At 51.2% G+C, this 12262-nt stretch overlaps 4 protein-coding genes across 4 annotated transcripts; 2 read left to right on the top strand and 2 right to left on the bottom strand.

Moving 5' to 3' along the window:
- Positions 1-574: 574 nt before the first annotated feature.
- Pdw03_4190 (High affinity methionine permease) lies at positions 575-2478 on the top strand (the record flags this gene model as incomplete). The annotated part of the gene is made up of 6 exons (XM_014675925.1): positions 575-686; positions 738-969; positions 1036-1486; positions 1545-1809; positions 1864-2026; positions 2079-2478. 6 exons carry the CDS (start codon positions 575-577, stop codon positions 2476-2478), a joined length of 1623 nt encoding a protein of 540 aa, XP_014531411.1.
- An 802-nt stretch (positions 2479-3280) lies between these two features.
- On the top strand, positions 3281-6062 carry Pdw03_4189 (Aminopeptidase; the record flags this gene model as incomplete). The annotated part of the gene is made up of 3 exons (XM_014675926.1): positions 3281-3426; positions 3481-5851; positions 5937-6062. 3 exons carry the CDS (start codon positions 3281-3283, stop codon positions 6060-6062), a joined length of 2643 nt encoding a protein of 880 aa, XP_014531412.1.
- Positions 6063-6528: 466 nt separating this feature from the next.
- On the bottom strand, positions 6529-9072 carry Pdw03_4188 (Helicase, C-terminal; the record flags this gene model as incomplete). The annotated part of the gene is made up of 3 exons (XM_066100683.1): positions 6529-6685; positions 6757-8708; positions 8791-9072. 3 exons carry the CDS (start codon positions 9070-9072, stop codon positions 6529-6531), a joined length of 2391 nt encoding a protein of 796 aa, XP_065956083.1.
- A 729-nt stretch (positions 9073-9801) lies between these two features.
- Positions 9802-12174, bottom strand: Pdw03_4187 (MRNA splicing protein (Prp39), putative; the record flags this gene model as incomplete). Its single annotated transcript, XM_014675928.1, has 4 exons — positions 9802-11182; positions 11653-11756; positions 11827-12042; positions 12106-12174. The coding sequence occupies 4 exons, from the start codon at positions 12172-12174 to the stop codon at positions 9802-9804; spliced, it is 1770 nt and encodes a 589-aa protein (XP_014531414.1).
- Between the last annotated feature and the right edge of the window lie 88 nt (positions 12175-12262).

The following is a 12262-nucleotide window of genomic DNA, read 5'->3' as shown; positions in this document are numbered from 1 at the left end:
ATTTATACTCTGTTAACCTCACCGTAACTTTACCACGGCCCGGCCCCAATTTATATGGATTCTCGGCAGCTGGCCATGCACGCCGTGCCCAGTCTCTGAGGCTTTGCTGTCCATTTTCTGCCATTGCGCCATGATGGTTGATGCAGACGACATGAATCATGTGTTACTTCTTTCCAAGACAATAATTGGGCTGCCAACTCCTACAACATAGGAGATGTAACGTTGGAAATTACATTTTGCCTAGGTTAGGCCATGGTGCGATGGAAGCCCGTTGCCTTGCCCAAAGCTTCTGGAATTCTTCCAGACATGTGGGCCGAGTTCTGCGGGAAAAATCCACAAAATCTGGTGGGTCCTTTGACTCCATCTGGTGATGCCGGTCTTTTCAATTTGATTTCCAGGGTAGTATAAGACACTGCCCAGCCGCAAGGACCTATGGCATCACATTTAGTGCCAGCACCTCATTTTTGCGCCGGGGCTAGCCGTTTCAATTTGCCTTGCAAAAGCTCAACTGAATACAAATACTCGTTGATCAGTTCCACGTGTGGAGAGGTACTCGATCAGCACAACTTACACAATGGCTGAGCGGGCGGATCCTGGCGTTGAAGCTTCTAACAAGTCACCGGTATTTGATACAAAGCACGCGGGAGATGATGGCCTCCGGCGAGCGGATGGCATCTCGGGATTATGTATGTATCTCCTTGTGAGTGGGGAGTGTTATTTCTAAATCCGTTTTTCAGATGAAGGAAATGTTTTCGAGGCAACGCCCGATAGCCGTCGTCAGATTGGAGTTTTCAGTGCTGCCCTCTTAATCTTTAACCGTGTTATTGGCACGGGTATCTTTGCCACACCGAGTACGATCCTTTCATTGAGCGGTAGTGTCGGTCTCTCCCTGTTCATGTGGGTTATCGGCACTATAATTGCTCTGGCGGGGACAGCAGTATATCTAGAATGGGGCACTGCAATTCCAAAGTAGGTCATGAACATGCTCGAAAGGATCTAATTGAAGACGAGACTGATCAATCTGGCGCTGTATAGAAATGGAGGAGAGAAGAACTACCTCGAATACGTTTACACAAAGCCCAAGTTCCTGGCCACTGCCATGTTTGCCGCCTATGCCGTGTTACTCGGATGGGCAGCCAGCAACAGCGTTGTTTTCGGTCAATACATCCTCAACGCAGCAGACATTGAAGTCGGGCGATGGAACCAACGTGGAATCGGCATGGCATGTCTCACTGCCGCCTTCATCATCCACTCTGTTGCCCTGAAATGGGGTCTTCGTCTGCAGAATGCACTTGGCATCATCAAGTTAATTATCGTCGTGTTCATCATTGTTTCTGGGTGGGTGGCACTTGGTGGCCACACTAAGGCTGAGACGCCGCATAACTTCACCAATGCCTTTGAAGGCACCAAGGGAAGCGGATACGGAATTGTCATGGCGTTGTACAACGTTATCTGGTCCTTCATTGGCTATTCGAATGCCAACTATGTAAGTAGATGACGAGATGAGTTGTGTTTACGGACCACATTGCTAATTGAATTTATAGGCCTTGAGCGAGACAAAGAACCCAGCCCGCACCTTGAAGATTGCCGCCCCCGTTGCTATCATATCTGTTGGAATTTTATATATGTTTGTCAACATCGCCTATTTCGCCGCTGTATCGAAGGAAGATATGCTCTCGTCTGGTAGTATTGTGGCCGCCGTATTCTTCCGAAACATGTTTGGCAAACAAGCCGAAAAAGTCATGTCGGTCTTTGTGGCTCTCTCTGCATTTGGCAATGTGTTGTCCGTCATCTTCTCACAAGGAAGAAGTACGTAGTCTCCCTTAACCGTTGGAATGAGATACTAATCTGATCTTGATACAGTTGTTCAAGAACTCGGCCGTGAAGGTGTCTTGCCCTTTTCCAATATTTGGGCCAGCAACTGGCCTTTCCACTCACCAGCTGCTGGTCTACTCGAGCATTATATTGTCTCGGTCATTATTATGCTCGCGCCTCCTCCTGGGGATGCATACAACTTCCTCGTCAAGTATGTAATTTCCAAAGGCACCCGCAAGATCATAACTGACCAATTCTCCCAGCCTCATCTCCTATCCCCTTTCAATTGTCAATTTCTTCGTGGCCGCTGGCCTCGTCCACATCTACCTCACCAGAGAGAAGAATTACCCGAACTGGAAGCCTGCAGTGCGTGCCACGCTACCCGTCACCATCTTCTTCATGCTGTCAAACCTGTACCTCGCGATTGCGCCATATGTGCCGCCCAGCAACGGCCAAAATGTGTATGAACACCTACCATATTACCTGCACTGTGTGGTAGCCCTTGCACTTTTCGCAGCAGGCGGAATCTACTACGTTGTTTGGGCGATATTGTTGCCTCGATTTGGTGGCTATGTGCTTGTCAAGGAGTCCGTCGTGGACGCCGATGGATGGTCTCGCAGTGTTTTTACGAAACTGCCACAGGCGGAAGCAGTGCACTCTTAATGAGACTGAGTGTGAGATAGAATCGGATTGCTTTGTTTTCAGATCTTTCATGTACTTGTAAGATTAAATTTGTTACAGTGACTTGAAATTCTCACCAGACTCTACTAGTAATAGTTGGTGAGTAATAGCGGAAAGCAGCCATTCCTTTTTTTTTTTGGACCTCAATACCAGCTGCCCTGTCATCCTGTGACATCAGAGCAGGGAACCGCGGTGTTGTATGTTCCAGTCTTCTATGGTAGCCCACCCAAGAGAATCGATTGAAACTGTCATGAGCCCCTCAAACTTGCTGGTATACTGTCTTGCAAGATAACAGCATTAAAGCCGTTTCCAATCAGTTGTCTGTCATATAGAAGTTAGACATCCACTGGGTGAATTTGCGTGTTGAGGAAAAGAAAAGAAGAAAATTTTTTTTGAGGAGCGGAAGATCCACCAGCACTCACCGCCTTTTTTAACTGCCGGATTCTGATCTCATGTTTTCCTCTTTGACCAATGTTGTCGAGTCCGTGGTTCAATTGATCTCAGCATTTGGTTCTATTTAATTATTTAATACTAATATCTGTTCTATTTCCGTATCTCTTTTTTCTTCCCTTTCCCGGTATACGGGTTCGTGGAGCTGATGCGCCGCTTTTCTACGCGTGTGCTTCTGCAACAAGCAAAGCCACCGCTTCTTTCCGCCAGAGTTCCCCTCCCGCTCTTTGTTTCCGCGCGCTCTTTTCAAGCTTCAGTGCCTAGATCAACTCCCCAACGCCGGCCTCCTGCTCCGCTATCACAGACCTCTAAACGATACTGTTCTTATCGCAGAATGTGTAGCTCACGCCGCGACGCCTCTGGGTCAACCAACGTCCAGGGCCGTGAGGTCCTGCCCACAAACGTCAAGCCCCAGCATTATGATTTGACACTGGAGCCCGACTTTGAGAAGTTCACCTATGAGGGAACTGTTATCATTGAGTATGTCATTTACAAAGGTGCATGGTTATATACCAATCACTGACATACATCTAGCCTCGATGTGACCGAAGACACCGATTTCATCTCCCTCAATTCCAACGAGATCGAAATCCACAGCGCAATCGTTTCAGCTAAGGGCTCGGTGGTAGACTCCAAGCCTGAGATTTCCTTCAACAAGAATGACCAGACTGCAACCATCAAGTTCGGCCAGGCCCTCGCCGCGGGGTCAGACGCGCAGTTGAAGCTCACCTTCACTGGTATCCTCAACGATAACATGGCCGGTTTCTACCGATCTTCATACAAGGAGAATGGTGAAACTAAGTACATTGCGTCATCTCAGATGGAGCCCACTGATGCCCGTCGGGCCTTCCCTTGTTTCGACGAGCCTGCTCTCAAGGCCAAGTTCACCGTGACTTTGGTCGCAGATAAGAGCATGACCTGTTTGAGCAACATGGATGTTGATACCGAGACCGAGGTCCAGGGTGGTGCGAAGAAGGCCGTCAAATTTACCACTTCCCCCCTCATGTCCACCTATCTCGTTGCCTTCATTGTCGGAAACCTCAACTACATTGAGACAAAGAGCTTCCGGGTTCCCATCCGTGTGTATGCCACCCCTGACCAGGATATTGAGCACGGCCGTTTCTCAATGGAGCTTGCTGCCAAGACTCTAGCCTTCTACGAGAAGGCCTTTGACAGCGATTTCCCTCTGCCAAAGATGGACATGGTGGCTGTGCCCGATTTCAGTGCAGGAGCCATGGAGAACTGGGGTCTGATCACGTACCGTATTGTTGATTTGTTGCTGGACGAGAAGAACAGTGGCGCGTCTCGAAAGGAGCGCATCGCCGAGACCGTTCAGCACGAGTTGGCCCACCAGTGGTTCGGAAACCTGGTCACCATGGACTTCTGGGATGGACTGTGGCTCAACGAGGGCTTTGCCACTTGGATGTCGTGGTACTCTTGCAACGCCTTCTACCCAGAGTGGAAGGTTTGGCAGACTTACGTTATCGACAACTTGCAGAGTGCCCTTTCGCTTGACTCGCTGCGCAGCAGTCACCCCATTGAGGTGCCTGTCAAGCGTGCCGACGAGATTAACCAGATTTTCGATGCTATCTCCTACTCCAAGGGTTCCTCTGTCCTGCGCATGATCTCCAAGTATCTAGGTGAAGACATTTTCCTCCAAGGTGTCCGCAACTACATCAAGAAGCATGCATATGGTAACACCGAGACCGGCGATCTGTGGGCTGCTCTTGCTGATGCTAGCGGAAAGCCCGTGCAGTCGGTCATGGACATCTGGACCAAGAACGTTGGCTTCCCTGTCCTCAGTGTCACGGAGAACAAGGAAAATTCTTCTATTCACGTGAAGCAGAACCGTTTCCTGCGTACTGGTGACGTTCGTCCCGAGGAAGACCAAACCCTGTTCCCTGTCATGCTTGGTCTGCGTACGGAGAAGGGTGTTGATGAAGACACCATGCTGACTGAGCGCGAGCGTGAATTCCCTGTTCCTGACCTGGATTTCTTCAAGCTCAACGCTGACCACTCCGCCATCTTCCGCACGGCTTACAGCCCCGAGCGTCTAAAGAAGCTTGGCCAGGCTGCTCGTGACGGCCGCCTGAGTGTCGAAGACCGTGCCGGTATGATTGCCGACTCCGGTGCCCTGGCCGCTTCTGGTTTCCAACGCACCTCTGGCATGCTTTCCTTGCTCCAGGGCCTCGATACCGAGTCAGAGTTTGTCGTTTGGAACGAGATCCTGACCCGTATCGGCACTCTGCGTGCTGCTTGGCTCTTCGAGGATGACAAGACGAAGGATGCCCTTCAGGCCTTCCAGCGTGCACTTGTTGCCCCCAAGGCCCACGAGATCGGCTGGGAGTTCCCCGAGAATGACGACCACATTCTGCAACAGTTCAAGGCCCTCATGTTCGGCTCTGCCGGTCTAGCCGAGGACCCCATTGTTGTCAAGGCCGCCTTGGAAATGTTCGCCCGCTTCGCTGCTGGCGACCTCTCCGCCGTCCACCCCAACATCCGCGGTAGCGTTTTCACGATTGCCCTGAAGCACGGTGGGCTTAAGGAGTACGAAGTGGTCCTGGACCGCTCCCGCCATGCCCAGACTTCGGACGAGAAGACCACCGCTATGCGCTGTCTCGGTGCCTCCGAGGATCCCGAGCTTATCAAACGCACTCTTGGCCTTGCCATGAGCGAGGAGGTCAAGAGCCAGGATATTTATATGCCTCTTGGCGGTCTCCGCAGCCACCCGGCTGGTGTCGAAGGCCGCTGGAACTGGCTCAAGTCCAACTGGGATGATATCTACAAGCGTCTCCCCCCTGGTCTTGGCATGCTGGGCACTGTTGTCCAGCTGACCACTGCCAGTTTCTGTACTGAAGCGCAGTTGAAGGACGTTGAGGACTTCTTCGCCTCCAAGGACACCAAGGTTAGTGACTTCACCAAGCCCCTATTAGCGGGGTTTCACCTAAAACTTAAAAAAAAAAATTCACTAACTCGAATCTTTTCTACAGGGCTTCGACCGTGCCGTTGAGCAGAGCCTTGACACCATCCGCGCCAAGATCAACTGGCTCAAGCGTGACCGCGACGATGTCGAGCAGTGGCTGAGCAGCAACAGCTATCTCCAGAGCAAGCTGTAAATCTAGAGAAAAGTGACTGAACAATGTTCAAACATCTTTTGAAAAAATGGTTCTGTGTCTTTCAGAGCTCGCAGCTCGAACTTTCCGTCGACTGCACATCATTATTTTATGTTGTCATCTACAGAAAGCACGCAAAATGTGCTTCTATGAGCTAAAATCATACTCTACTCAATTATTCAAATCCTGCAGAGTAAACACTCGTATTGGCTAGGCCTAGGTGAACTAAGATAAACACCCTCTCCCTGGACGCAATAATTACACAACGACATGAAACTAGCAAGTCTAGAGTTTGAGACAAATGGCAGAAAAGTCCTCCGGAGTCATGAATGGTGTACTTGATTGTCAGAGAACACCTCATATGGCCATGCTAGCCGCCAAAAAGTACACTGAAACACCTTGCAGAGGAAAAAGAAGGGTGGTATCGATGGAAAATATTACAGAAAGAAGAGAAACATAGCAGAAAGGCCTACGCCCACCCTCCCTTGCCTCCGAACCCGGAACTGTCCTCGATCTTCTTCCCACCAGGACCGCGTGAGGGCTTAGACTGCGCCGCTTCGTGCTTGCGCAGTTCCTCGGGGACACGCGAGATGGGTGATTTGATAAGCATTTGTTTGAGATCGTACCTACAGAAGCATTAGTGAGTGGAAGATCGCGACAGATTGTAAAAGGGGGGGGGGGGATGGGGTTAACATACATGACATCGCTATCCTCGCTGCCCAGGAAGGTGATAGCAACACCACTCTTTCCGGCACGACCAGTACGACCAACACGATGAGTGTAACTTTCGATCGAGGTGGCCATATTAAAGTTAACGACTAGTGACACATCGGGAACATCGATACCTCTTCCTGCGAGGTCAGTTGCGACGAGAACGTCTGTTGAGCCGTTGCGCACTGAGGCGAGTGCGGCTTCACGCTGGTCTTGAGTTTTGGATCCGTGTAGAGTTACTGAGGAAAAGCCCATTTGTTTGATTTCGCGAGCGATAGCGTCACAGTTTCGCTTGATGTTGACAAACACGATAATCGGGGCACGGAATTCGCCGGATGAGAGGATTTCGCCGAGGCGCTTCTTGCGCTTGTCTTCGCCGGAGATCATCTCCACACGTTGCTCCACTGTATCGACGGCTTCGCCGACACCACCGATGGTGATGATGGCTGGTCGGCGGAGGTACTTGCGAGCAATGCGCTCGACGGCTGCAGGCATAGTGGCTGTATACATCATGGTCTGACGGTACTTGTGTTGGCTCATTGCGGTTGAATTTTCTGCTTCGTCTGTATCGGGCTTCTCGTTCGTGACTGGGAGGGCATCCAGGATCTTGTTGACAGGCTCTTCGAAACCGAGATCGATCATGCGATCTGCTTCGTCCATAATCACGTAGCAACATTGGCTGAGGACTAGCATGCGACGCTCGATACAGTCGACTAGACGACCAGGGGTAGCAATGATGATTTCAGCGCCATCGCGCAGGCTGAATGCTTGTTCTTCAAGCGAGTGGCCACCGACGATACTGACCACGTTAAATCCAAGGGGTTGTGTAAACTTTTTGGCTTCGATCTCGATCTGCTGCGCCAGTTCACGTGTGGGTGCTAGAACAATAGCGTATGGCCCGTCGTTTTTGCGCCACTCATTCTCATCAAGCCGTGGCAGCGCTGAGATGTAGACCAAAAGTGGGAGCAAGAAGGCAGCGGTTTTACCGGAACCTGTCACGGCAACACCAATGAGGTCACGTGACTGCATAGCGATGGGAATCGCCGCGCGCTGAATAGCTGTTGGGTCCTTATATCCGACACGGTCAACAAGCTCCAACAAGCGCTTCGGCAAGTGACTCTCTTCCCATGAACGCATGGGATTGGGCACGCTGCCACCTTTAGTGGCAATATTGAAATCTTCCTTGAAGATACGCCAGTCTCGCTCGCGCATGAGGTCCAAGCGCTTCTCACTCCAATGCTTGTCAATCTGTGTGCGAGTACTGTCCTCACGTCGCCGGCGTTCCATCTCCAGCATTTGTTTGGCTCGCGCACTGCCGGCTTCGTGATCACGGGCCGCCAATGCTTCTGCGTATTTGCGAGCGACGTCATCGGCGACATCATCGCCAAAGCCTGCCAAACGCCCCCTGCCAAAGAAGTTGGCTTCCTGTCGTTTCTGGTAAAGGGGGTTATAATCGCCACTCGTGTCTTCCTCGGTGTTCCACTCAAAATTGAACTTGCGGTCTGCGGTACGCTTACGCTTCTTCTTTGCGGAGAAGTTAGACGTCTGGTCGGCTCCCATGTATCGGTGTTTGGTCAACGTAGCCAGCGCTGCCGCTTCGTCTTCTTCCGTTAGACGCTTTTCGCCTTTAGTCTTAGATGAGGGTGGCGGCATATCTTGGTCACGGTTGTACTGGGTGTGCTGTCGGCCTCCCTTCCGCATGCCACCAGGTCCAGCTGGAGGTTCGTCGCGCATCGCTCGCGGCCCAGTGGGGACATGCCGGAATGATTCCTCCCGGATATTGCGAGACGCTTGAGACCTCACCGACGGTGGTTCAAATGTAAAACCACTGTGATCAGTGCCGTTGGCGCGGGCCTTGGCTTGCCGCTCTGCCTCAACCTCTTGGGCCCGTTTCTCCAGCGCGAGTTTCTCTCGTTGGGCTTTAGACAAAAATTTAGGCTATCGGAAGAGGTTTATGTAAGTAAAAGCCACCAAAATCTTGCATCACTTATTTGATCGTCCCCAGAGGTGAAAAGCTTGCCTTTGCCGTTGCCGCATCTGCTTCTTTCTTCTTGCGTATCAAGTCCTCTACACTTAGGGGAGTGACAGCCAGCTTCTTTGCACCCCATCCTAGCTTCTGCTTTTTTTGAGTCTCAACTGGGGGCGGGGGTGGCACATCGTCGGGAGGAGGTGGAGGGGCGATGTTGTCTGGAGGCGGCGGAGGAGTGGCCAAGTCTTCTGGAGGGGGCGGAGGCGGGCTGGGTGGGCGCTCCACTGGATCTGGGGGAGGAAGCGGAGGGAATAACTCAGAGCTGTTGGTCATGACTTGTGTATGTGGGAGAAAGGAGGGCCAATGAAACCAGTGGACTAGAGACGAGAAGGGAGTGATATTGAATTTCTAAGGAATAGGATGAGAGCCAAACGCGTGGTCACGTGGTTGTCATCACGTGAGCTTATCCACCTTCTATCTGCTATCTTCATGTGATCACGGCTGATGATGGGGCCCGCTGCAGTGGAACCGGGGCTAACACGTTGGGGCCAGAAGGATTACAGTGTGTGCACTACTATAGGCAGCTACAATATACCAGAACAATCCAGTTGTTGCTCGTGTAAATCTAACAACGCTACTGCCCCCGCTAACAAATCAGTTTCAAAAAATTTGATTAATTTTCAGTGGAAAAACAAGCCACATTAGAATACAATTGATCCCGAAGGATCCAATCTCGATTTGGCCACATGACTGTGTCAAGCCCCAAGAAGGGAATAGATACCAGTTCATTTGACAAAAGTGAGAAGAAGCTGTCTTTAAGCTGGGTCAAGATCGCTGAACAATAGGGAGAAGAAAAGGTTGCCCAGCACGGGCAACGGGGATGATACTACATGAAAAGGGACTCACCCACCCAGGTGAATCAATATGCCAGGGTAAGTAACGAAGATAAAACACCGAAAGAAAAGGCACCAGCAGAACCTCCAGGAACTAACCCATTCGTGAACAAACGTATCCATACTTGCAGTCATTGGCTTTGGGGGACGTGCACATGACCTTTGGGTTTTAAGCAGTTGCACCGTTCGCCGCGGTCTGTTGGTAGTAGGCATATGCTTGTGCGGCAGCCGCGGGGTCATCCGGTGTGGCCTGAATGTGAGGAATCGAGGCAAACTGTCCGGCTGCAGGGGTGGGGTGCACCGCCACATTCCCGCCAGTCCGAACAGAAGCCACAGATGAAGGGCCGTAGATCTCTCGATCCAGGGTCATGTATTCCTTCGCGGTATCCTTGGTGCCCCTTTCAAGAAGGTACGCCATGTAGATTTGCACGAGTTCCTTGACAGCATCGACTTGCAGAACGCTCTTGGATCGGATGTCGGCAATGACCTGCTTGATACGTTCATACTGAACTGACTCGGTAGCTGCGCTAGTTGGTTGCTCAATTTCAAAGACGAGGTAGCTTCCCCAAAAGGGCCGGCTGTCGAGGTAGTAGTGCTGATTCTCGTGGAAAACCTTGCGAGCCTCGTCGGGACTGCCCTTGATCTTCCACAAAAGACGAGCCCACTCAGCAACGAGAGCAGCCTTTGTGGCCATTTCGCACTCTGGAGAATCCAGTTGTGTCTTGTAGACTTCAATGGCCGCCTCAAGTCCTCCATGGCGACGACACATGTTGGCAAGTGAGATAATCGTTTCCACATGGCTGGGGAGGTGCATAAGAATGGCGCTGTGGATATCTTTCGCCACAGCCACGCGGTTTGCCACCTCTTCGAAGTAGGCATAGTGGAGTCGGATGGTGGGATTGGCAATTGGGACGTAGAGATACGAGGCACGCTGATATATGATCCGGACCTCTTCTTCCTTGCCAGGCTGAGCAGCCATCCAGCGAGCGTATCGGAGCCAGAACTCGTCATAGTGGGCGCAAGTAATCAGGGACCGCTCATACAGGAATTGAGTGCGAGAGAACGAACCCTCAGCTTCCTCGAAGTCAAGATACTTATTCCAGTTCGCCAATTGGCCTTCATCGAGCTCAGTAACATGAAAGTAGGGACGCTTGATCTCCGATTCAAAGGTCCAGCGCTTTGTCGTCTCGGCTTGGGTGTTCGTGAAAATCTCAAGATGGTAAGCGTCCACGCGAAGTCGGAGATCCCGCTCGATCTCGGCTTCTGCCTTGGCGCCAGGAGCCGGCTGGGACGATGCAGATTCAATCTCAGTGCGGAATGCGGCCATGGTCTCTGCCGGTGCGAGCTCGGACAGGGGGCGAATCTGCGCGGTCTGACGGTACCGCTCGAAGTAGCGAGCATACTGGTGCATAGGGATGTGGATGACACGTCCAAGAATAGCAAAAATCTTGTCCTGGGCGTCAACCCGCTCCTCAAACTCAATGTACTTATCCCAGAAGGGATGGGAAAGGAAATCAAGACCCACACTGCTCGCACCCCGTTCGAAAAGCCTGGTGAGTACTTAAGTTAGCATGCTGCGGAAACATGGACCTGATGGGTGGGATAGGAGCGATGGGAGACAGGAACGGGATATTGAATATTCCAAACATGAGCAGTAAACCCTGTCAATTTGTGAGGCCCGAGGTAATCAAATGAGTGCGATGGATGAAGCTAAGGGATAGGTAGGCATCCAGTGCTCCATGAAAGACCATCGAATGAGACTATTCCTTGGCCTTCAATACAAGGTAATGATTTAGCCAATCAGAGGAGAAATTCAGTCTGAGTGAGCTATGGGTGAGAAGTAAACTCCACTTAGATCAAGGGAAGCAAAGCAGCGAGCGGTCTCTCACCCATCAACAGTGAGACTGGCTGGATATTGAAATGTCCAGAAAAAGTTTGACCGGCACCACGAGAAATTTCGCGAGCTGTGTCGGTAACGGTTATAGGGAAAGGGAAGAAGACCATCTCTACTCTCACTTACTCTCGAATGACATCGGAATCGTGTGAAGTCTCTGCCTTGAACGAGCAGTAGTTGGTCCAAAGATCAACAGATGGCGAGATACTAGCAATGCCTCGTTCATAAATCTAGAGCAACAAGATTAGTACAAAGCCATGGAAACTAAAAGGCTGGTGCCCAAGGAGCATGCATGCATACCATGTCGGCGGCCTCAGTGCCGGTGATAGAGAACTCTTGGTCAGCATACTTCTTCCAGTACCCAAAGAGCAAAGGAAACTTGGCAAGAAAGCGGTCATAGACTGAGCGGACGGTTGTGATGGCCTGAGGGCTGGAATTACGATTTATTCCGCCCTCGAGGGCCTCCGCGGCGCGAACCAGCTTCTCCCAAGTCTCGAAGTTGTCGGGATCATCAAGCTGTAAAAGTTAGACACGTTGATTTACGAGGAGCACATTCATGAATGCGCATGGAACACGTACCAGCTCGGTCTCGAGATTTCTAATCTCCGCATTCTCCTCTTCGGAGCCTCCGTACTGATAGTCGGCCATGGTCGTCGCAGTGCTGAGGATGCGCGAGAGAAGTCAAAACCCCGGAGCAAAGCGATAGAAATGAAATTGTGGGTATGAATAAGATAGC

This window comes from Penicillium digitatum, chromosome 1 (genome assembly GCF_016767815.1).
Source record: "Penicillium digitatum chromosome 1, complete sequence".
Classification (NCBI taxonomy): domain Eukaryota; kingdom Fungi; phylum Ascomycota; class Eurotiomycetes; order Eurotiales; family Aspergillaceae; genus Penicillium; species Penicillium digitatum.
This window is presented reverse-complemented; position numbering and strand designations above follow the sequence as displayed.